This window comes from Macaca fascicularis, chromosome 1 (assembly GCF_037993035.2).
Source record: "Macaca fascicularis isolate 582-1 chromosome 1, T2T-MFA8v1.1".
Lineage (NCBI taxonomy): Eukaryota > Metazoa > Chordata > Mammalia > Primates > Cercopithecidae > Macaca > Macaca fascicularis.
In genome coordinates, this window is record NC_088375.1 from 205,862,322 (window position 1) to 205,885,278 (window position 22,957).

At 44.7% G+C, this 22,957-nt stretch overlaps 1 protein-coding gene across 10 annotated transcripts in view; it reads left to right on the forward strand.

The window, feature by feature from the left end:
* The window catches only part of SRSF4 (serine and arginine rich splicing factor 4), a 33,272-nt gene extending 15,652 nt beyond the window's left edge, over window positions 1-17,620 (forward strand). For 6 of the 10 annotated variants that reach the window (XM_074014381.1, XM_074014385.1, XM_074014390.1 and 3 more), the window contains 5 exons: window positions 5,607-5,749; window positions 6,646-6,758; window positions 10,852-11,066; window positions 15,186-15,275; window positions 16,137-17,620. In XM_074014381.1, the coding sequence (XP_073870482.1) occupies window positions 10,858-11,066; window positions 15,186-15,275; window positions 16,137-16,953 (1,116 nt within the window). In that variant the 5' untranslated portion in view covers window positions 5,607-5,749; window positions 6,646-6,758; window positions 10,852-10,857 and the 3' untranslated portion in view covers window positions 16,954-17,620. Of the gene's footprint in view, window positions 1-5,328; window positions 5,750-6,645; window positions 6,759-10,851; window positions 11,067-14,086; window positions 14,239-15,185; window positions 15,276-16,136 lie in introns of those variants that run through there. The other 4 variants (XM_074014367.1, XM_074014370.1, XM_074014363.1 and 1 more) reach the window with 2 other exon arrangements.
* The last annotated feature ends 5,337 nt before the right edge of the window (window positions 17,621-22,957 follow it).

Consider the following 22,957-nt stretch of genomic DNA (forward strand, 5'->3'; position numbering starts at 1 on the left):
TCTGAAAAGGGTTGAGATAAATCCTCTTCAGTAGAACATGACAGCAAAGGGCAGACTTGATGGTGTTTGGGACCATTGGTATAGGATCAGAGAAAGCATATTAGCAAGGATACAAACTCAGATGATAATTCTTGCCTGAAGAAGTGTGGTTAACATTTCTAAAGTTGAAGTCTTAGAGTACCTTAGTTTTAAAAATACATCATTCCAGTTCTGCCTTTTCAGAATTCTGATTGATAACCTGAGCAGTACATCAGCTGTTCAATGAGGAAGATGAGTGCATTGGCAATGGGATAAGAATGGACTAAAGTTTAGAGCAGCCCATATAATTCAGTGTGGCTTTTGTTTGTGGTATCCAGATACCTGTCCATACTTGGTAAAAATTATGCTGCCTGCCTTTTTTAGAGGGAAAATGACAGTAACTTCCCCTCATTCTTTTGACTAGGTTTGTCAGGATAGAATGTGACCAGAGGAAAATAGTTTTGGTAAAGACAACACAGTGCTTGGGATCAGATGAATTTTGGATTTCAGATTTTTTTTTGGATTTGGGAATGTTTGTATTGTACTTAATGGTTGAGCATTCCTAAACCGAAAATCCAAAATGTTCTGGTGAGCCAATCTGAGCATCTTGCTGCTCAGAAAGTTTCGGATTTTAGAGCATTTCAGATTTTGGATTTTCGGATTCAGAATACTCAACCTATTGCAGAGAAACATTGAAGAAAGGAGTTTCTTTTCTTACTTGAAGGGTGTTGTATATTGAATAGTGACGTCATGCTTTTTATTCTTTCATATGCATAGGGGAGGAAGATTGAAAGTGTATTGCAGGGCTCTTTGTGTTTCTGTCAATCCCTGCTGTGGAGGGGTTTTTACATTTGTCTTAGATTCTTCTGAATTCCTGCATCCTATGAATTATTGAAAGATGTTCTTTTTTAATAGAGCAGAAGAGGAAGGATTTCTGCTGTTAGAATTAGAGAAATTTATCTCTTGGGTTGTTTTGTGAGGCTTACTCACAAGTCACACCAAAGATGTATGTACATATATGTACACACATGCATACATATAATAGTGTGTATACATGCATGTATGTATTTTATATTCCTTTTTACTCTGACAAAGGATTCAAAAGGAGATTGCTTTTTGAGACAGATTTGTTTCACATTACTTGCTGCAAAGCACAAAGGGAGTGTTAAGCTTGGCTTTAAAAGGCTGTAGTGTTAGTTACCAGGAAGAGCTTTACTTTGTCAAAGGCACTAATTAATTCAGGAACAGTTGAAGTGTTTAAGCTAAAATTGGGACCTATAAATAAAAGGTATTTTAGACAATAAAAATTTATCCCTTTCCACCTGTTGGTGTCTGGTGGTACCATCCTAGTCCAGGCATGTCAAATTTTAGAGTTTAAATTTTCCATTTTTGAAGCCCAGCACAGTGGCATGTGCCTGTAATCTCAGCTACTTGGGAGGCTGAAGCCGCAGGATCCCTTGATCCCAGGAGTTCAAGTCCAGCCTGGATAACATATTGAAACCCCATCTCCATTGTTAAACCAAAGGAGCACTAATTTTAACACTTAATCTGTCATGCTTTTGATGTTAGTTATAGCCTTGGAGATATGCAGTAACTCCCTCATTTCATGAATAAACTAAGACCCCAAAGAAATAAAATGATTTAAATTTGCTGTTCAGGCCGGGCGCGGTGGCTCACGCCTGTAATCCCAGCACTTTGGGAGGCCGAGGCGGGCGGATCACAAGGTCAGGAGATCGAGACCATGGTGAAACCCCGTTTCTACTAAAAATACAAAAAATTAGCCGGGCGCGGTGGCGGGCGCCTGTAGTCCCAGCTACTCAGGAGGCTGAGGCAGGAGAATGGCGTGAACCCGGGAGGCGGAGCTTGCAGTGAGCCGAGATTGCGCCACTGCACTCCAGCCTGGGCGACAGAGCGAGACTCTGTCTCAAAAAAAAAAAAAATAAATAAAAAAATAAATTTGCTGTTCAAAGTTTATTGCAGAACCAAGACTAGAACCCAGGCCAGTTCTTGCTGCTTCAGTCTTAATAGTTAGGGAGTTTCAGCCCTGGTGTCAAACCACGGGTTTGAATGCCAGCTTGGCGGGGTTTTTTTAATGCAAGTTATTTAATACTCTGTGCCCTGGTTTTTTTCATGTGTAAAACGGAAATAATAGTACCTAGCTGAAGGGGTGCTATGAATATTAGCTATGATACCATTGCTTAATATAGAGAGATTGTTTAGTCAGAGTTAGGTAACATTTTATTATCTAGTCTTCCTGTCTTAATTTATTTCTATCTTATTCACTCTATTTATTGAATGAAATTAAGTCATTCTTCAAGTAAAGCAGATTTAGTAGAAATCTGCTCTTTGCTTTATTCTCAGAACAAGAGTCCCTATTAGGTATGGTTTGTTGTATGGAAAGATGTTTGTTTTAATCTTCAAACCCACTCAGCAGAGAGAAGTGACAGTCAAGTGCCTGATTTGATCCTTGAACTGAACTTTGATATGTTTCAAATAGATTTTTTTCACAGAATAGTAGCCAAAATTTTTCTGTAAAATAAATTTAATCTCAAGTCAGCTAATTTAATAAATGTTTTGGATACCCCCAAAACAGGCTTACCAAGTGACCCACTTGTTGGAACTTTTTAGAAGTAAATACTGGGGAAGGCTTGTAGGAATTTTTCTGTAACATTACCAATTGTCCCTGTAATTCGAGGAAGTTGTATTGGCAAGATATGCCTTGCTTCATTATCAGCTTGCAAAGAAAGATTCATCTGTCTTAACATTAATTTTTATTTTTAAATTATCCTGCCTCCACTGAGCAGATTGTCACTGCTTTCTCTGAAAGGTCAGGATAAGTTCTGCATATGAGCCTTGGAACAGGGTGATCTTTGAGTCTGGGAGAATGTATGACCACACAGGTCTGACAGAAGCATCACTTGCCATCAGTGGCCACTGTGCTTTCTGTTTCAGTTGACCTGCAGAGCTTAAGAATGTTGCATTCTGTGACCGCCCGCTCTGCCCAGTAGTTGTAACCCTTAACTATTTTGAGGAAAACAGTTGGTGATTTTCCTGTGGTTTGTTTAATCCTCAGGATTCTGTGGTGTCCTAAGATCACATTAGATCAGTCCTGGTCATTGAACAGTGCCGAGCCAGAGTGTGACTCGAAGGGAGTGGAGGCCATTCCTTCATGCCCAGGCCGAATGTCCCTCCTCCCTCTGCATGGCGTCAGGCTCTCACATGCTGCCAAAAGCAGTGATGCTGTGGACAGAGCAGACTTGGGACAGAGCACTCTTGACAATTAAATTCAGGAGGGCACTTTTGTTATTGTTACTGTTTTGAATCCATCTAGATTAGTTGAGTTGTTTTTTTTATTTGCCTTAAAAGAAAAATTTTGTCTGAAAATAATATAGTTTTCCTAATGATCCATTCTATCTAAGAAGGGAAAAAGCAGCTACATTATATTATCTATTACAGATTTTTAGTCACCGTTAAAGCACTTTTGGACATAGTAAGTCAGTGATTTGGAGAGGCTTTACTTGCCTTGTCTAAGATAACAGCATATTCAGAATCCTTCTTATTAAGCTGCTCAGCAATTCTAGCCTATGGAAGCGTGAAACTATATTTTAAAGACTTCACAGCCCATAAATTGAGCCAGGTGGCTTCTGAATTGTGTTACTGCAAGACACTTCCTGTTAAATAACTGGGTGTGTCTCTATTATTATTTTTTTTTTTGAGACGGAGTCTCGCTCTGTCGCCCAGGCTGGAGTGCAGTGGCCGGATCTCAGCTCACTGCAAGCTCCGCCTCCCGGGTTTACGCCATTCTCCTGCCTCAGCCTCCCGAGTAGCTGGGACTACAGGCGCCCGCCACCTCGCCCGGCTAGTTTTTTTGTATTTTTAGTAGAGACGGGGTTTCACCATGTTAGCCAGGATGGTCTCGATCTCCTGACCTTGTGATCCGCCCGTCTCGGCCTCCCAAAGTGCTGGGATTACAGGCTTGAGCCACCGCGCCCGGCCTTATTATATTTTTTTAATGGAGTTGACATTCAGTTCCAGGCAGACATTTCAACATAAAGAACCCTCCAACGTTGTTACCTACACATTGTAACCTAGCACATTGTCACCTGGAGAGACTTGTACGAAAGAAACTCTATAGTAAAGGAAAAATTTCGCAATTCTGAGTTCTCACTTATTTAACATGTTACCGAGTACAGCATTACATTCTAAAGAAACTGGAGGCTGGGTGCAGTGGCTCACGCCTGTAATCCTAGCACTTTGGGAGGCCCAGGTGGGCGAATCACCTGAGGTTTCGAGACCAGCTTGGCCAACATGACAAAACCCTGTCTCTACTAGAAATACAAAAATTAGCCAGGCGTGGTGGCGTGCGCCTGTAATCCCAGCTAGTGGGAGGCTGAGGCAGGAGAATCGCTTGTACCCAGGAAGTGGAGGTTGCAGTGAGCCGAGATCGCGCCACTGCGCTCCAGCCTGGGCAACAGTGAGACTCCGTGTCAAAAAATTAAATAAATAAATAAGTAAAGTGGAATCATTTTTTGTTAGCAGGCTGGGTGATCCTCTGACAAGTCCTATAACTTGTTTGTAGTGTCAGTGTGTTTAAATGCAGAGGAACATTAGTCATTGTGTGCCCGGGTACATACAGCCTTATTAGAGTTTAAATAAATTGCTTGTAACTTTCCTTTCTGATTAGTTATGATCAATAAGATGGTTTTGGTTTTTAAATATAGGCAGTGGTCACAAAGCTGGACTTTTCACAGCTGTGTCAGACCAAACTAAGTATTTCTTGAAAACATAATTTACAGGGCATTTGTATAATCTTGCTTATAAGTATCTTACAAATTTTGCACTTTAGTTATATAAATTGTACTCTTTAATAGGCATTAATAGGATGGGGCGTTCTTTTGGATATATGTTAAGCCACCAAACCTCTTGGCTGGAAAAGATACAGCAATACCATTTAAAGACGTTTGCATGAGGTGTATACAGATTTCATAGAATTCCAGCCTATTCTAAAACTTCATGGAAATGAATTTGGAATCTCACAGGGAAGTAAATAGCTCCAGTCTTTTTTTTCACTGATAATCACATGTGACAGATGTGTTTTATGTAGAGTAACAGGAACCTTAAAAAAAAGTTTTTTTCTTTCACATGATTTAACAGTTATTACACAGTGCCTGAATGTAGATCTAATTGTTCTCTAAGATACCACTTTTAAAGCTAAAAAAGATGAGTTGTATGTGGTGTTTGAAAGAGCATTATATATCTTGTAGCATTATATATTTTGGATTCTTATACCAAGCATCCCTGTCTTTGCAGTTGCCACCAACTACTTGGGAAACATAAGAAGTATCCTGCGTATGTAGCCAGCCTCCTCCTAGAAAGATAGGAGTCTACTTTGAGAAGTCTCCCTACCTTTTGCAGTGCCTGTTGGCACAAAGCAAAGTGATTTCACCTAAAGAGAAGACAAAGCTGATCCTTAGTTTGCAAAATCCACCTAACCTTTGCTAAGCATGACCCTCATTGCTTTCTCTTTAATGTTAGTGAAGCTGGATGTCAAAATGGTACCAACCAGTATTTTCTTTGCTCTCTTCTAGATACGGTTTTGTGGAGTTTGATGATCTGCGTGATGCAGATGATGCTGTTTATGAACTGAACGGCAAAGACCTTTGTGGTGAGCGAGTAATTGTTGAGCATGCCCGCGGCCCACGGCGAGATGGCAGTTACGGTTCTGGACGCAGTAAGCATTCAAAGGGCATACTTGTATCAGTAACGTGCTTTTATTATCATATGCTAATTATTTAAAGTAATTAATTGATACTGCATTTAAATGTATTGATGTTTAAGCTATTTTATAAATTATGTGTCTTTTTAAAAAAATGTAGAATTACAAATAAGCCTTTGAAAATGTTTAATTTTAATTAAATTAATGATAATTTCTTGTTTGTAATACTTTATAAATATGTTTAATGATGTGTGTTTGTGTTGTTTTTTTTTTCTCTGTAATGCAATTGTTTAACATAGATTTAACAAAGACCTCAATGTTTTAATTAAAAGAATCCTTTGAGGCTAAGATGACTGCCTGTTCCATTTGCTGACCTTGGGTTACCTTTCCATGCGTGGCTCTTTGAACCATTGTGGCCCTTGGCTGACCAAAAACAGGAAGCCATGTGACGACCGCAACCTTTCCCCATTAGACCTGGGTGGTGAGGATCCCAAGGGTTAGACACAGATGAGATTAAACTGAAATAGGTGCCTGAAAATCTTTTTTTTTTTTTCATATAAAATATTCACAAAATTTTTAATCACTGTGAGTAACACCAGTAACTGATTAGTAATTTGGTTACTTATTTCTAAATTGTTAAATTGTTAATCGTTTTTAATTTATGCATGTTAATCTTAAATATAAATATTAATGAATATGTATACTTACAACTTTTTAAATTAAATTAAATGTTTATATTTAGCTGATTGCTTCTTTAAAAATCTATTTTAGAATTAAGGATGGGAATAGAGTTAAAACGTGCTATTGTTTGGGGTGGGGGTAAATAATATATTTAAGTGGGGGTGTGTGCTGTGTCATTTTTTTTCCTTTTCCTCCACTGAAATAATCTTATTTATTTGAACCTTCCAAAGGTGGATATGGTTATAGAAGAAGTGGCCGAGATAAATATGGCCCTCCTACTCGCACAGAGTACAGACTTATTGTGGAGAATTTGTCAAGTCGGTGCAGCTGGCAAGACCTAAAGGTTTGGGCCCCATTAACCTTTTGGGGTAAGGTTGGGCAGGAGTTAAAGTTGGGAAACAGGTAAATTTGTGCAGGCCTAGGCATACCCAAAATATAATGTTACATGTGTGAAAGCCTGCACAGAGCTGGAAGTAATTAAGGATTCCATATGAGTACAAAATATATCAGAATTATACTTCTACTGAACATTGTGGGACCATCATTCTAAGGAGATATCTGTGAGTTTGTTTGGTTTTGTTTTGTTTTTTGTTTGTTTTGTTCGAGACGGAGTCTCACTGTGTTGCCCAGGCTAGAGTGCAGTGGCGCCTTCTCGGCTCACTGCAACCTCCGTCTCCCGGGTTCAAGCAGTTCTCCATCTCAGCTTCCTGAGTAGCTGGGATTACTGGCACCCGCCACCACGTCCGGCTGATTTTTTTGTATTTTTAGTAGAGATGAGGTTTCACCATCTTGGCCAGGCTGGTCTTGAACTCCTGACCTTGTTGTGATCCACCCGCCTCAGGCCGCCAAAGTGCTGGGATTACAGATGTGAGCCACCGCGCCCGGCCTGATTTTGTTGTGAGACAGAGTCTCACTCTGTTGCCCAGGCTGGAGTGCAGAGGCACGATCATGGCTCAGAGATTGGTTGTCACTGTGTTACCTAGACTGGTCTCCAACTCCTGACCTCAAGTAATCCTCCAGCCTCAGCCTCTGCAACTGCTGACATGACAGAAACTTGGCCCAAATGTGTTATATGAAATTTCCCTCTGTAAAGAATGTTTGAAACCCCGTCTCTACTTAAAAAGATACAAAAATTAGCCAGGCGTGGTGGTGGGCTGGGCACCTGTAGTCCCAGCTACATGGGAGGCTGAGGCAGGAGAATTGCTTGAACCTGGGAGGTAGAGGTTGTAGTGAGCCAAGATCGTGCCACTGCACTGCAGCCTGGGCAATAGAGCAAGACTCTGTCTCAAAAAAAAAAAAAAAATAGTTACAGGAAGATGCCAGTATAGCTACTCACCAGTCAGTAAAATGGTTGAAACCACCAGTGTTTCCTGCAGCATTTGCTGTAACACGCAAATTCACATCAGCTTCAATGTGTATCCTTACTGGTGAAATTGACAGTCTGACCCATGTTCTTTCATAAGGTTTTTTTTTTTTTTTTTTTTTTTTTGAGACGGAGTCTCGCTCTGTCGCCCAGGCTGGAGTGCAGTGGCGCGATCTCGGCTCACTGCAAGCTCCGCCTCCCGGGTTCAGGCCATTCTCCTGCCTCAGCCTCCTGAGTAGCTGGGACTACAGGCGCCCGCCACCGCGCCCGGCTAATTTTTTGTATTTTTTTTTTTTTTAGTAGAGACGGGGTTTCACCGTGGTCTCGATCTCCTGACCTTGTGATCCGCCCGCCTCGGCCTCCCAAAGTGCTGGGATTACAGGCGTGAGCCACCGCGCCCGGCCCTTTCATAAGGTTTTTGATGGAATATTTGTCCTGAAAGAGTTTTGGTGTCAAAAATTAAGATTCATTGCTAATGTTGGCCATCCAGTGTAGTCATTCCAGCTTTTTATTATTTTTTAGACAGAGTCTCACCCTTTCACCTAGGCTGAAGTGCAGTGACGCCATCTCAGCTCACTGCAACCTCCGCCTGGGGTTCAGGTAGTTCTCCTACCTCAGCCTCCAGAGTAACTGGGATTACAGGCACATGCCACCATGCCCAGCTAATTTTTGTATTTTAGTAGAGACCAGGTTTCGCCCTGTTGGCCAGGCTGGTCTTGAGCTCCTGACCACAAGTGATCCACCTGCCTTGGCCTCCCAAAGTGCTGGGATTACAGGCGTGAGCTACCACACCCAGTCCCATTTATTGACAACAGTGTTTTTAATCTCCATAGGGAAGAAAAACTTACTGAGCAGTATCATAATCTGAATGGTCTTAGGAGGATGCATGAAACGGGTGTTGTTTTGTCTCCCTTCTTGCTTTTTTTGGCCATATTTAAACATGTCATCTCTAGCAAAATGAGTGAGTGTATTTAGGTTCAGGAAAGAATAGTTAGGAATCCTTTACATTTGTACAGTTTTAATTTAAAGCACTTCTATTTTCCCCCCCTTTTTAAAATTTAATCCCAGCAACCTTCAAGTAACAGATGCAGAAGAGCTGGGACCAGGACTCTTAACTCCCAGTTTTTTCAGGTGCATCGTGCTTATTGTCAGCACCGTAGTAGACCTTTACTGAATGTCTGCCAGCACGATTCTGCTTGCTGAAGGAATGACTCCAGTATTCTGAGAGTTAGGGATTGAACATCATGGATAGAAACTGGAAAGCTACTGTCTTCATCAGTAGAATGCTAACTCGTCATGTGGTGTCACTAAATGTAGTATTAAATTAAGTTCGTAGAAAACCTCTTAATTTTTTTGTTAAAACAGAGCCTAGTTACTGTTGGGGGAAAGGCTTATGGGGTGCCTGTATAAACTGGCCATAAAAATATGGGATAATAAGTTGTGCACAGCCACAAGAGGCCTCTTGTGGGAGGAGGAAAGCCTTATCGCCATTATGTTCCCGTGCTCTGAGCAAGACTTGCTCTCTTATCCATAAACACTGTGTTCAAGGAGAAAGACACTCCTTCGAAGCATTGGAATGTGGCCAGACATGCAGCCTCCTAGTTAAGCCCGCTCCCACCAGCTACTCTGATAAGTTAAAGATATGCTGTTTCAGCACAAAGGAGATTCATTTAAACCACCACTGCTATAGATTACGCATATGACACACTGCCTCCCTTTTCACCATTTTGCCCTAAACGTCGGCTTCTTAGATCTAAATGATTGTACTCAATAGTGTGGAGACCAGAACTCTGAGCCTTTTGCAGCCTTCATTTTGCAGTTAACCACCTGGCCCCCACTCTTTATGCAGTCTTAACCTCTCTCCTCATTCCTTCATCACCACCAGACTTTGGATGTCCTATGAGTGGTATTGAGGCTGGTCCCCCACAGTTACCACCCTTGGTTGGCTCTACACGTCTGTACCTTCAGGGAGTTCCATTCTCAGGAAACGAGAGTAACAGATAATTGAGCAGATTTCCTAGCTCTCAAGCTGGCCAGCCTAGATAGAATCCTGGCTCTGCCACTTGACCCTTAGCAAGTTACTTACGTCTTATGCCTCATATTCCTCAACTATAAAATGGAGTTAATATTAATTTCTACTCAAGGTTATTGAGATAATTTAGTGAATTGTATATATAAAAAGCCTAGAATAGTTTCTGGCACAATGTATGTTAGCTATTTATCAAGGAAATACAAAAAGAAAACAAATTAGGGGATATTAGTAGTTTAAAAAATAAATTTTATTTTTTATTTATTTATTTTTTGAGATGAAGTCTTGCTCTGTCACCTGGGCTAGAGTGCAGTGGCATGATCTCTCTCACTGCAACTTTCACCTCCTGGGTTCAAGCGATTCTCCTGCCTCAGCCTCCCAAGTATCTGGGATTACAAGCGCCTGCCACCACGCCTGGTTCATTTTTGTATTTTTAGTAGAGACAGGGTTTCACCAAGTTGTCAGGCTGGTCTTGAACTCCTGACCTCAGGGATCTGCCCACCTTGGCCTCCCAAAGTGCTGGGATTACAGGTGTGAGCCACTGCGCCTGTCCTTATTTTTTTGTTTTGAGGCAGTGTCTTGCTCTTTACCCCAGGCTGTAGTGCAGTGTCACGATCACGGCTCACTGCAGCCTCAACCTGCCTGGGTTCAGATGATCCTTCCACCTCAGCCTACTGGGTAGCTGGGACTACAGGCATGTGCCACCCCACCTGACTAATTTTTTAAATTTTTATAGAGATAGGGTCTTCCGTGTTGCCAAGGCTGGTCTCAAATTCCTGGGATTACAGGCATGAGCCACGACACTTAGCCCCAAAACTTTATTTAAAGGAACAATTTAATGTGTATTTATTGTCTCTCCCACCCACCTAATATGGCTGGTGCTTTAAAGAACCTCAGTACATGATTGGTGGGTAGATGAATATATTTAAGAATAAACTTTATTCTGCGGAACACTGGCATTTCTTAAGAAAAGAAAAGTTCATTCAGATCATTGCATTCGATATTTTAGCAAAACATAATATAGTCATGCTTTTTTTTCTTCAGGATTATATGCGTCAGGCAGGAGAAGTGACTTATGCAGATGCTCACAAGGGACGCAAAAATGAAGGGGTGATTGAATTTGTATCTTATTCTGATATGAAAAGAGCTTTGGAGAAGTTGGATGGAACTGAAGTCAATGGCAGAAAAATCAGATTAGTTGAAGACAAGCCAGGTTCCAGACGACGCCGGTCCTACTCCAGAAGCCGGAGTCATTCAAGGTACTGTTGATGTCTTTTGTGTATTGGAGCTCACCATAAATTCATTACTGAGCACATAGATAATTTATTTACATTTTCCTGTTGAGTTCTTAATAACATGATTCCATCTGGTTCAATAACTTAGAATTTTGAACTGAACATTTATTTGTAAAACTCTTGAACTCTTAGGTCATGAGTACAAATAGAAGTAAAGTCCCTTCTCTCAGAATCAGAGGTCTTGCTGGGCGTGGTGGCTCACGCCTGTAATCCCAGCACTTTGGGAGGCCAAGGTGGGTGGATCACCTGATGTCAGGAGTTTGAGACCAGCCTCAACATGGAGAAACCCCATCTCTACTAAAAAATACAAAAAAATTAGCCAGGCGTGGTGGTGCATGCCTGTATTCCCAGCTACTTGGGAGGCTGAGGCAGAATTGCTTGAACCTGGGAGGCAGAGGTTGCGGTGAGCCGAGATCGCGCCATTGCACTCCAGCCTGGGCAACAAGAGTGAAACTCCATCTCAAAAAAAAAAAACAAAAAGGGAAATCAGAGGTCTCCTTTCACATTTCTTCTTGGGATCCCTAGATCCTACTACCTTGGTTGAGGGCACACATGGAAACTGTCTTATTTAGCACCTGAACAGGCCAGGCACTGGGCTAAGCATTGGAAAGGCATTATAAAGAAGACAAATGGCCAGACGCAGTGGCTCACGCCTGTAATCCCAGCACTTTGGGAGGCCGAGGCAAGTGGATCACCTGAGGTCAGGAGTTCAAGACCAGTCTGGCCAACGTGGTGAAACCCCATCTCTACTAAAAATACAAAAGTAAAAAAATAATTAGGCAGGGTGGTGGCACACACCTGTGGTCCCAGCTACTAGGGAGGCTGAGGCAGGAGAATCGTTCAAACCCGAATCCGGGAGGCAAGGGTTGCAGTGAACAGAGATCATGCCACTGCACTCCAGCCTGGGCGACAGAGAGAGACTCCGTCTCAAAAAAAAAAAAAAAAGACAAATATGGTCCTTGCTCCCCTGAAACTCAGTCTAGTGTAGAAGATGAGTATTGAATAAACCATGCCATTGTGACAAGGAAATGCACACAGCACAACTAGTCTGAAGAGCTGGCAACAGCTTCCCTAAGGACATGGAGCCCTGATGGATAAGACAGAGATGGTGAGCAGAAGAAAATGCCTTTTTTTTTTTTTTTTTTTTTTTTTGGAGACAGAGTTTCTTTTACTCTGTCTCCCAGGCTGGAGTACAGTGGTACAATCTTGGCTCACTGCAACTTCCACCTCCCAGATTCAAGCGATTCTCCTGCGTCAGCCTCCTGAGTAGCTGGGATCACAGGTGCATGCCACCAGGCCTGGCTAATTTTTGTAATTTTAGTAGAGACAGGGTTTCACCATGTTGGGCAGGCTGGTCTCGAACTCCTGACCTCAGGTGATCCACCCACCTCGGCCTCCCAAAGTGTTGGAATTACAGGCTTGAGGCACTGCGCCCGGTGAGAAAATGCCTTTCTCTCTAGCAGAGAAAAGGGTGTTTCTGAAAGCCTGGGGGCAGGAGAAAGTTTTCCAGAGTAGAGAAGCTAATATAGAGAGGTAATGGGAAGAGTGGCTTGAGATAAGGCAGAGAAGGACCAAATAATACTGACCATTAGGCCAGAGCAAGAATGGAAGAGTAGTGGGAAGTCATTGGAGACTTTTCAGGTTTTGTTGTTTAGTTCTTTTGACTTTTTATTATGGAAAATTTGAAATTTATATATGAAGCATTGGAGAACTCTGTGTTTTTTTGTTTTTTTGAGACGGAGTCTCGCTCTATCACCCAGTCTGGAGTGCAGTGGCGCGATCTCGGCTCACTGCAAACTCCGCCTCCTGGATTCACGCTGTTCTCCTGTCTCAGCCTCCTGAGGAGCTGGGACTACAGGCGCCAGCCACTATGCCCAGCTAATTTTTGGTGTTTTTAGTAGAGACGGGGTTTCATCGTGTTAGCCAGGATGGTCTTGATCTCCTGACCTTGTGATCCGCCCACCTTGGCCTCCCAAAGTGCTGGGATTACAGGCGTGAGCCACCGTGCCCGGCCACATTGGAGAACTCTGAATGGCATCTCCCACTCCTCCAGCTTCAGTAGTTTTTATTTTGCCAGTCTTGTTTCACATCACCCCCTCCTGCTGCATTATTTTAAGGCAAGTCTAGACATCCTATCATTCTACCTACAACTGCAGTAAGTTGTAGAAATTATGATACTTTGCCCCTAAATCCTTCAGCGTGTGTCTCCAAAAATGAGGAAAACCACAATTCTGTTTTTTTACCTAAGAACATTAATAGTAATTCCATCAAATTACTAAATTTCCAGGCCATATTCATGTTTCCTCAGTTATTCCATGGATCTCTTTATAGTTGGGTTTTTTCTTAACCAGGATCTAATCCAGTCATGTAGTACAAGGGGTTTTTAGTAGTAAAACCTCATGTAGTCACGCTTTTAGTCTGGAGCAATTCCTTTCATTACATTTATTTTGCTTAGGTTTGGGTTTGTTTGTTTGTTTGAGACGAGGACTCTTGCTCTGTCGCCCAGGCTGGAGTGCAGTGGCGCCATCTCAGCTCATTGCAACCTCTGCGTCCCAGGTTTAAGCTATCCTCCTGCCTCAGCCTCTCAAGTAGCTAGGATTACAGGCGTGAGCCACCACTCCTGGCTTATTTTTCTTAGTTTTTTAATAGTATCTCACATTCTGTATTTATCTGTTTCTTCTTGGTATTATTGAACGTGTATCTTATCCCCTGAACTTCCTGTATACTGGAAGTTAGGTCTGGAGAGGTGTGATTGAGATGCAGGTTAAACATTTTTAGCAAGAATACTTCATAGGTGATGGTGCCTGGGCAACTTTGAAAGCTTCCCTCTTTCTGTCATAATGAGATGGTCTAGGCCTATCTTCCTGCTTTTATGCCTGGAATCAGTCATTTTCCCAAGGAGTCCTGGTTATTAGAAAATAAGAACCTACAGTCTGGATGCATTTAAAAAATGTTGTAAAGCTTGGATTGTCGGTCTCTTTAAAACAGCTCTCGTCACAGTGAGATGAATAGATCCTGAAGGGGAAAAGTACATGCAGAAAGGCTGGTTGTTGAACAAGGGGAGACATGATGGTGGCTTGCCCAGGGAGGCAGCAGCAGAGGTGGAAAGACTGAAGATCAGGAGGCATGATCATGGGTGTGTAAAGGGGATAGGGGAAAGACGGGGGAGCCGAGGATTGCTGTGATTTCTGTTATGAGGAACCGTATGAATAACAGTGGCATCAGTGCACATAAGGAGCTCAGCAAAAGGAGCAGGTATCAGGGGCAGTTAGAATTTTAGGAGCTGATAAGAGGTTCAGGTGAACCATCCAGATGGAAGGTTTGCAGGTGACTTCATCTGTGAACCTAGAACCCAGGAGAGAGTTTGTGCCTGGACACAGCCAGTGCTGTACATATTGAAAAAATATCAGGCCGGGCGTGGTGGCTCATGCCTGTGATCCCAGCACTTTGGGAGGCCGAGACGGGCGGATCACGAGGTCAGGAGATCGAGACCGTCCTGGCTAACACAGTGAAACCCCGTCTCTACTAAAAAATGCAAAAAACTAGCCGGGCGAGGTGGCGGGCGCCTGTAGTCCCAGCTACTCAGGAGGCTGAGGCAGGAGAATGGCGTAAACCCGGGATGCGGAGCTTGCAGTGAGCTGAGATCCAGCCACTGCGCTCCAGCCTGGGCGACAGAGTGAGACTCCGTCTCAAAAAAAAAAAAAATACCTTGGCCGGGCGCAGTGGCTCATGCCTGTAATCCCAGCACTTTGGGAAGCCGAGGCGGGTGGATCACCTGAGGTTGGGAGTTCGAGACCAGCGTGACCAACATAGAGAAACCCCGTCTCTACTAAATACAAAATTAGCCGGGCATGGTGGCAGACGCATGTAATCCCAGCTACTCGGGTTTCTGAGGCAGGAGAATCACTTAAACTCGGGAGATGGAGGTTGTGGTGAGATGAGATCACGCCGTTGCACTCCAGCCTGGGCAACAGGAATGAAACTCCATCTAAAATATATATATATATGTATATATACGTCTTGATTGATGCTTATCAGCTAGACTTTTGTCAGCAAGTATTAAAAAATATTTTCTCCCCCTAGGTCTCGCTCTCGAAGCAGACATTCCCGTAAGAGCAGAAGCCGAAGTGGCAGCAGCAAAAGCAGTCATTCTAAGAGTAGATCCCGGTCCAGGTATGTCTTCCATGGTATAAGTGGAGGTGGTCAGCAGGTAATGCCTGTACCCTGTCTCACTTTTTTCCTTTTTTTTTTTTTCAAAGAGACAGGGTCTCACTGTCACTCAAGCTGGAGTCCAGTGGTACAATCATGGCTCACTGCAACCTCACCCCACTGGTCTCAAGCACGCTTCCACCTCAGCCTCCCAAGTAGTTGGGACTACAGGCACATACCACCACACTCAGCTAATTTTTTAATTTTTTGTAGAGACAGGGTCTCACTGTGTTGCCCAGGCTGATCTTAAACTCATGATCTCAAATAGTCCTCCCAGACTACTGCGATTACAGACATGAGCACAGCCTCACTTAGATTTCAGTCATGTGACCAGTCTTCCTTCACCTCTGCTTTTCCAACTCCCCCCACCCCCCAAGACAGAGTCTCGCTTTGTCACCCAGGCTGGAGTGCAGTGGCGCGATCTCTGCTCACTGCAACCTCTGCCTCCCGGGTTCAAGCGATTCTCCTGCCTCAGCCTCCTGAGTAGCTCGGATTACAGGCGTGAGCCACCACGGCCCGCTAATTTTTGGTATTTTTAGTAGAGACAGAGTTTCACCAGGTTGGCCAGGCTGGTCTTGAACTTCTGACCTTGCGATCTGCCTGCCTTGGCCTCCCAAAATGCTGGGATTACAGGTGCAAGCCACCGCACCTGGCCAGTTTTTCCAGCTTCTGATTGGCATTGTGGGGGTTCAGAAAGCAATCCTCAGCCAGTGCCAGCCATGCCTTATATTCGGGGGTGTAACTCCACATGTATGCCCTTTGATCTTTTTATCTCCTGGTTAGCATAAAGTCACATGTGACAAACAATATCCCATGTCTCCTCAGGTCGGGCTCCCGCTCCCGGAGCAAGAGCCGGAGCCGGAGCCAGAGTCGGAGCCGGAGCAAGAAGGAGAAAAGCAGGAGCCCCAGCAAGGACAAGAGCCGCAGCCGCAGCCGTAGCGCTGGCAAGAGCCGCAGCAAGAGCAAAGACCAAGCTGAAGAGAAGATCCAAAACAATGACAATGCCGGGAAACCCAAGAGCCGGAGTCCTAGCCGGCATAAAAGTAAGAGCAAAAGTCGGAGCAGGAGTCAGGAGAGGAGAGTGGAGGAGGAGAAGCGAGGGAGTGTGAGCAGGGGCAGGAGCCAGGAGAAGAGCCTCCGCCAGAGTCGGAGCCGGAGCCGGAGCAAAGGGGGCAGCAGGAGCCGGAGCAGGAGCCGCAGCAAGAGCAAGGACAAGAGGAAGGGCAGGAAGAGAAGCAGGGAGGAAAGCCGTAGTCGCAGCCGCAGCCGCAGCAAAAGTGAGAGGAGCAGAAAGCGAGGCAGCAAGCGAGACAGCAAGGCCGGCAGCAGCAAGAAGAAGAAGAAGGAAGACACTGACCGCTCCCAGTCCAGATCTCCATCCCGCTCCATGTCAAAGGAGCGGGAACATGCCAAGTCTGAATCCAGCCAGAGGGAAGGTCGAGGGGAGAGTGAGAATGCTGGCACCAATCAGGAGACCCGGTCCAGGTCGAGATCCAATTCCAAATCGAAACCAAACCTTCCATCAGAATCACGCTCCAGATCAAAGTCAGCTTCAAAAACCCGATCTCGGTCCAAGTCTAGATCCAGGTCTGCTTCCAGATCACCCTCCCGATCTAGATCTAGGTCCCACTCAAGGTCCTAACTGGCTACGGCCACAGCTGGAACTACCCGAGAAGTCTTTTGTACATGTTTGGTAGCCGTAGCACAAGTGATTGGAGTAGAACATGTCACTGCTGTACATTTTTAACTCCCCTAATGGTGTGTCTATAATTGTTAAATCTAAGTGCTTCCTCTCAGTAAAGCCTCCTGGCGCCAGGCCTTCCTGCTCGACTGAAAAAAATTTTCTCTTTGAAAATCCCCTTTTACTCATGGCCCACAGTAGAATATCCAAAACGCCTTGGCTTTCAGGCCTGGCCTTTCCTACAGGGAGCTCAGTAACCTGGACGGCTCTAAGGCTGGAATGACCACGTAGGTAGGTATGGTGAGTTCAACCATTTTTGCTCTTGAATTGATGCCCTTCGATGTATGCCATTTAGTGAAAGTGCTAAGTCTTAAGTTTCCTACCACTTTGGTTTCATATTTTTGGACTTAACAAAGTTGTGAATAGCACAGTCGAGGAAAATTGATACCTGCAGTAACCCATAGGAAATAAACTGTAGAGTTCCATATTCTGGTATTGTGATTATATTGTTTTATATTAAAAAAGAAAAGAAAAGAATTTTTTTTAATTTTATTTTTCCCCGTCTTGCAAAGTATAGTGACCCCTGTTTCCATTAAATTTGAATAAAGACTATTTTTGCTTGACAAAATTTCATGGTGCTTGAATTGAAGTTGTACTTTCTGATATATCTTGGTATGTCTTTTCTTAGCATAAAAAGTTCATGTGTAGGCCAGGGGCAGTGGCTCACGCCTGTAATCCCGACACTTTAGGGGGCCGAGGCGGATGGATCACAGGGTCAGGAGTTCAAGACCAGCCTGACCAACATGGTGAGACCCCATCTCTACTAAAAATACAAAAATTAGCTGGGCGTGGTGGCACACGCCGGTAATCCCAGCTACTCGGGAGGCTGAGGCAGGAGGGTCACTTGAACCCGGGAGGTGGAGGTTGCAGTGAGCTGACATCATGCCACTGTACTCCAGCCTGGGCTACAGAACGAGACTTCATCTCAAAAAAAAAAGTTCATGTGTAATGACTGTTCTCTTCCTTGGGATCACCCATCTTAGGGAACCAACACGTTCCTAAAGGATTTTTCTCACCCAACAGAATAAAGGCAGGTTTCTGAGGAATTTATCATCCTTTCTCTTAAGAAACTTATGGCCAGGCTGATGAGGAATGAATCAGTTTGGAAACTTGGAGTATTACCAGATGAGTTGTTCATGAATATAGAGTTCTGTGCTGTTTGTCGAAATTGCCATGAATCTGCAGTGTCATGATCTCATCACCTTAAGATCTGAACTAATAAAAACCAGGGGAAAAAACTAGACTGGCCTTTTTTTTTTTTTTTTTTTTTTTTGAGATGGAGTTCCGCTCTTGTTGCCCAGGCTGGAGTGCAATGGCATGGTCTCAGCTCACTACAACAACCTCCGCCTCCCGGGTTCAAGTAATTCTCCTGTCTCAGCCTCCCAAGTAGCTGGGATTACAGGTACATGCCACCACGCCTGGCTAATTTTTGTATTTTTAGTAGAGACGGAGTTTCATCATATTGGTCAGGCCGGTCTCGAACTCCTGACCTCAGGTCATCTGCCCGCTTCAGCCTCCCAAAGTGTTGGGATTACAGGCATGAGCCACTGCACCTGGCCTACTGGATTACTTTTGTCCTAATTATTCTACTGCTTGTTTGGCCTAGCTCTCTAGGAGGCACCAGAAGTACAGTGGTGCCAATCTGGTCTCAGGCCTTGAGGGACTGTTGAGGGACATCAAAGCAGGGAGGAAGCTTGAGGGCTTTCATTACATGCTGCAGCAAAATACTGGGAAGGAGATTCACTTGACTGCTGCCTGTGAATTTGTTGGGGGCTGTCCCTAGGCTTAAAACAACTGTCCCGTTGCTTCCGATAGACCAAAATCTTAGAATTCACTGGAAATACAAAAGCAGAGTGTCTCTTGCCCTCCTGGAGTTTGTGATCTGGTTGCTAATGATGAAGGCAAAGTGGATGTTCAGAGAACAGAGTCAGAACTTCATCTGGGATCAGAGATAGCACTTAAGCTGAACTTTTTTGGGATGTAAGGTGGGATGCATTCCTATTGAAAGCCTGTGAGCAAAGCCATGGAGTTGGGAAAGCACAGGGCACTGTGCCCAGGGAACAAGGAGTTTGATACTGGAGATTTAGAGTTTAACAAAATGGATTGTGTCAGAGGGCCATAGATAACCAGGAAGAGGAATTTGACCTTTATCCTGTAAGCACTGGGTTACATTGAAAGTATTTGAATAGGAGAGTGCAGGGAGTAGGGTTATGCCTCTAGACCTGACAGCAGTGTGAAGAATTGGATGCAGGGAACCCCAGATGATACCCGGCCTGCTTGATCAAAGCCGTGATAGGAGGGAGCAGAGGAGGCACGATCAGCAAGATGTGGCAGATGTCCTACCCCCAGATGATACCCGGCCTGCTTGATCAAAGCCGTGATAGGAGGGAGCAGAGGAGGCACGATCAGCAAGATGTGGCAGATGTCCTACCAAGGAGCTACCGGAAGCAGTCACAAGATGATGAGGCATCATCTGAGGAATGGGGAAGATGACGGGGGAAATTCAGTTTTGAAAACATGTAGTTTCAGGCCGGGCGCGGTGGCTCAAGCCTGTAATCCCAGCACTTTGGGAGGCCGAGGCGGGTGAATCACGAGGTCAGGAGATCGAGACTATCCTGGCTAACATGGTGAAACCCCGTCTCTACTAAAAATACAAAAAAAACTAGCCGGGCGTGGTGGCGGGCGCCTGTAGTCTCAGCTACTTGGGAGGCTGAGGCGGGAGAATGGCGTGAACCCGGGAGGCGGAGCTTGCAGTGAGCCGAGATCACGCCACTGCACTCCAGCCTGGGAGACACAGCGAGACTCCGTCTCAAAAAAAAAAAAAAAGAAAAGAAAACATGTAGTTTCAGAAGCAGACTAGGCAGCCAAACCAAGGAACCTCACTCAGTTTCTGGAGAGTTTCCCAGATCATTTTCTGGACCCATTCTTGTGTCATGACAAGGTGATGAACCCAACCACTAAAATTCCCACTGCCTCAGAGGATCTCATGCTGGTCTCCAGTGATGACAGTAATTTATTCCGATTTTATCTCTATAAGGATAGGGATGTTCGTTGGGGCATTTTGTTTCTTTCACTTTTTTTTTTTTGAGATGGAGTCTTGCACTGTCACCTAGGCTGGAGTGCAGTGGCACAATCTCGGCTCACTGCAACCTCTACCTCCCAGGTTCAAGCGATTCTCTTGCCTCAGCCTCCCGAGTAAGCTGGGATTACAGGCGCCCGCTACCACGCCTGGTATTTTTTGTATTTTTAGTAGAGATGGGGTTTCACTATGTTGGCCAGGCTGGTCTCAAACTCTTGACCTCGTGATCCGCATGCCTCAGCCTCCCAAAGTGCTGGGATTACAGGCATGAGCCACCACGCCTGGCCGCCTTTCACTGGTTTTTGAGGCCAGGTCTCAATCTGCTGGGCAGGTTGGGGTGCAGATCATAACTGCAGCCTTGACCTGGGCTCAAGCGATCCTCCCCCTCAGCCTCCCAAGTAACCAGGACTACAGGTGTGTGCCACCACGCCTGGCTGATTTTTGTATTTTTTGTAGAGACAGGGTTTCACTATGTTCTCCAGGCTCGTCTTGAACTCCTGGGCTCAAGTAAGTGATCCCACCTCGGCATCCAAGAGTGTTGGTGTTGTCGGTGGGAGCTACCACATCCGAACTCCTTTATTCTAACACAACTCTATCTTTCCAAATTCCATTCCAAACTTTGTTCCTATTGATTCATATTGTAAAGAGTTATGTAATTTTTTTTGTTTTTTGTTTTTTTTTTAAATGAGTCTCTGTCACCCAGGCTGGAGTGCAGTGGTACGATCTCGGCTCACTCGGCTCACTGCAACCTCTGCCTCCCAGGTTCAAGCGATTCTCTTGCCTCAGGCTCCCGAGTAGCTGGGATTACAGGTGTGTGCCACCACACCCGGCTAATTTTTGTACTACACTTAGTAGAGATAGGGTTTGACCATGTTCATCAGGCTGGTTGCGAACTCCTGACCTCGTGATCTGCCCTCCTCTACATCCCAGAGTGCTGGGATTACAGGCATGAGCAGCCATGATCCGGCATGTTTATGTAATTTAATAAACTCGCCAGGTGTGGTGACTCAACACCTGTAATCCCAGCACTTTGGGAGGCCGAGGCAGGCAGATCACAAGGTCAGGAGATCAAGACCATCCTGGCTACCACGGTGAAATCCCCTCTCTACTAAAATACAAAAAATTAGCCGGGTGTGGTGGCGGGCGCCTGTAGTCCCAGCTACTTGGGAGGCTGCGGCAGGAGAATGACATGAACCCGGGAGGCGGAGCTTGCAGTGAACCCAGATCGAGCCACTGCACTCCGGCCTGGGTGACGGCGAGACTCCGTCTCAAATATATATATATAATAAATGAAAGTTGAATAAACTCAATATCATGAGCATTAAATGTTTAAGGCACATGGATTCTAACCAAATGAGTTTCGCACTGTGTTAATAGTGGCAAGGAAATTCCATGTGTACATAGATAGGACCCTTGGCCATGTTTTTCCCAGCAATTTTTGAATCCTTTTGTGTTAGATTCTGAATGAAAAGAGGATAAATCAACAAGAAAGACGGAAACTCTCATCTGTTGAATTCTGAATGTGCACTGGAGAGAGAACACTGGGTATTTTCATGTTCATTTTTCATTTTGTTTTCACAGCTCCCTGTGTTCAGTATTGCTGGGCCCAATTGCAAATGAGACTAGAACAATGTCCCGCCACCCCCCAACATTATATTTACATTTGGAGTGCCTTCTGTGTAGGCCAAGCACTGTTCTAGCCTCTGGGTTAAAGTATGAACAGCAAAGTTCCCTTCCCATGGAATATATGTGTTACTTGTAGGACTGGTGTCACAGGGATTAGTCCATGATAATCTCAGTACTGAACACCTGTGAACCAGACAGTGCTTGGAGAGCATCAGTCAGTGTAGCAAATCATTGCGAGGGACTCTCCTGCCACCTCCCTCTTAGCCATTCACAGTCCAATGAAAGACCTTGGGAAAACAAAAGGAAGACCCTAAATTTGATTGATTTGCCTACCAGCACCTACTATGAGCAGGTTGCTTTTATGTACATTATCCCATTTTAAAAGATGAAGACCAAAGCTCAGAAGTGGAGTGATTTGGGACCGGGCACAGTGGCTCAATGCCTGTAATCCCAGCGCTTTGGGAGGCCAAGGCAGGAGGATCACGAGGTCAGGACATTGAGACCAACCTGGCTAACACAGTGAAACCCCATCCCCATTAAAAATACAGAAAATTAGCCGGGCATGGTGGCAGGCGCCTGTAGCCCCAGCTACTTGGGAGGAAGAAGTGTGATTTGGTCGGGCGTGGTGGCTCACGCCTGTAATCCCAACACTTTGGGAGGCCAAGGCAGGTGGATCACCTGAGGTCAGGAGTTCAAGACCAGCCTGGCCAACATGGTGAAACCCTGTCTCTACTAAAAATACAAAAATTAGCTGGGCATGGTGGTAGGTGCCTGTAGTCTCAGCTACTTGGGAAGCTGAGGCAGGAGAATCATTTGAACCCGGGAAGTGGAGGTTGCAGTAAGCTGAGATTGCGCCATTGCATGCCAGCTTGGGCAACAAGAGTGAAACTCCCTCTCAAAAAAAAAAAGTGGCCAAGTGCAGTGGCTCATACCTGTAATCCCAACACTTTGGGAAGCTGAGGCAGGCAGATCACCTGAGGTCGGGAGTTCGAGACCAGCCTGACCAACATGGAGAAACCCCATCTCTACTAAAAATACAAAATTAGCCAGGTGTTGTGGCACATGCCTGTAATCCCAGCTATTGGTGAGGCTGAGACAGGAGAATTGCTTGAACCCGGGAGGTGGAGGTTGCGGTGAGACAGGGTCACACCATTACACTCCAACCTGGGCAACAAGCAAAACTCCATCTCAAAAAAAAAA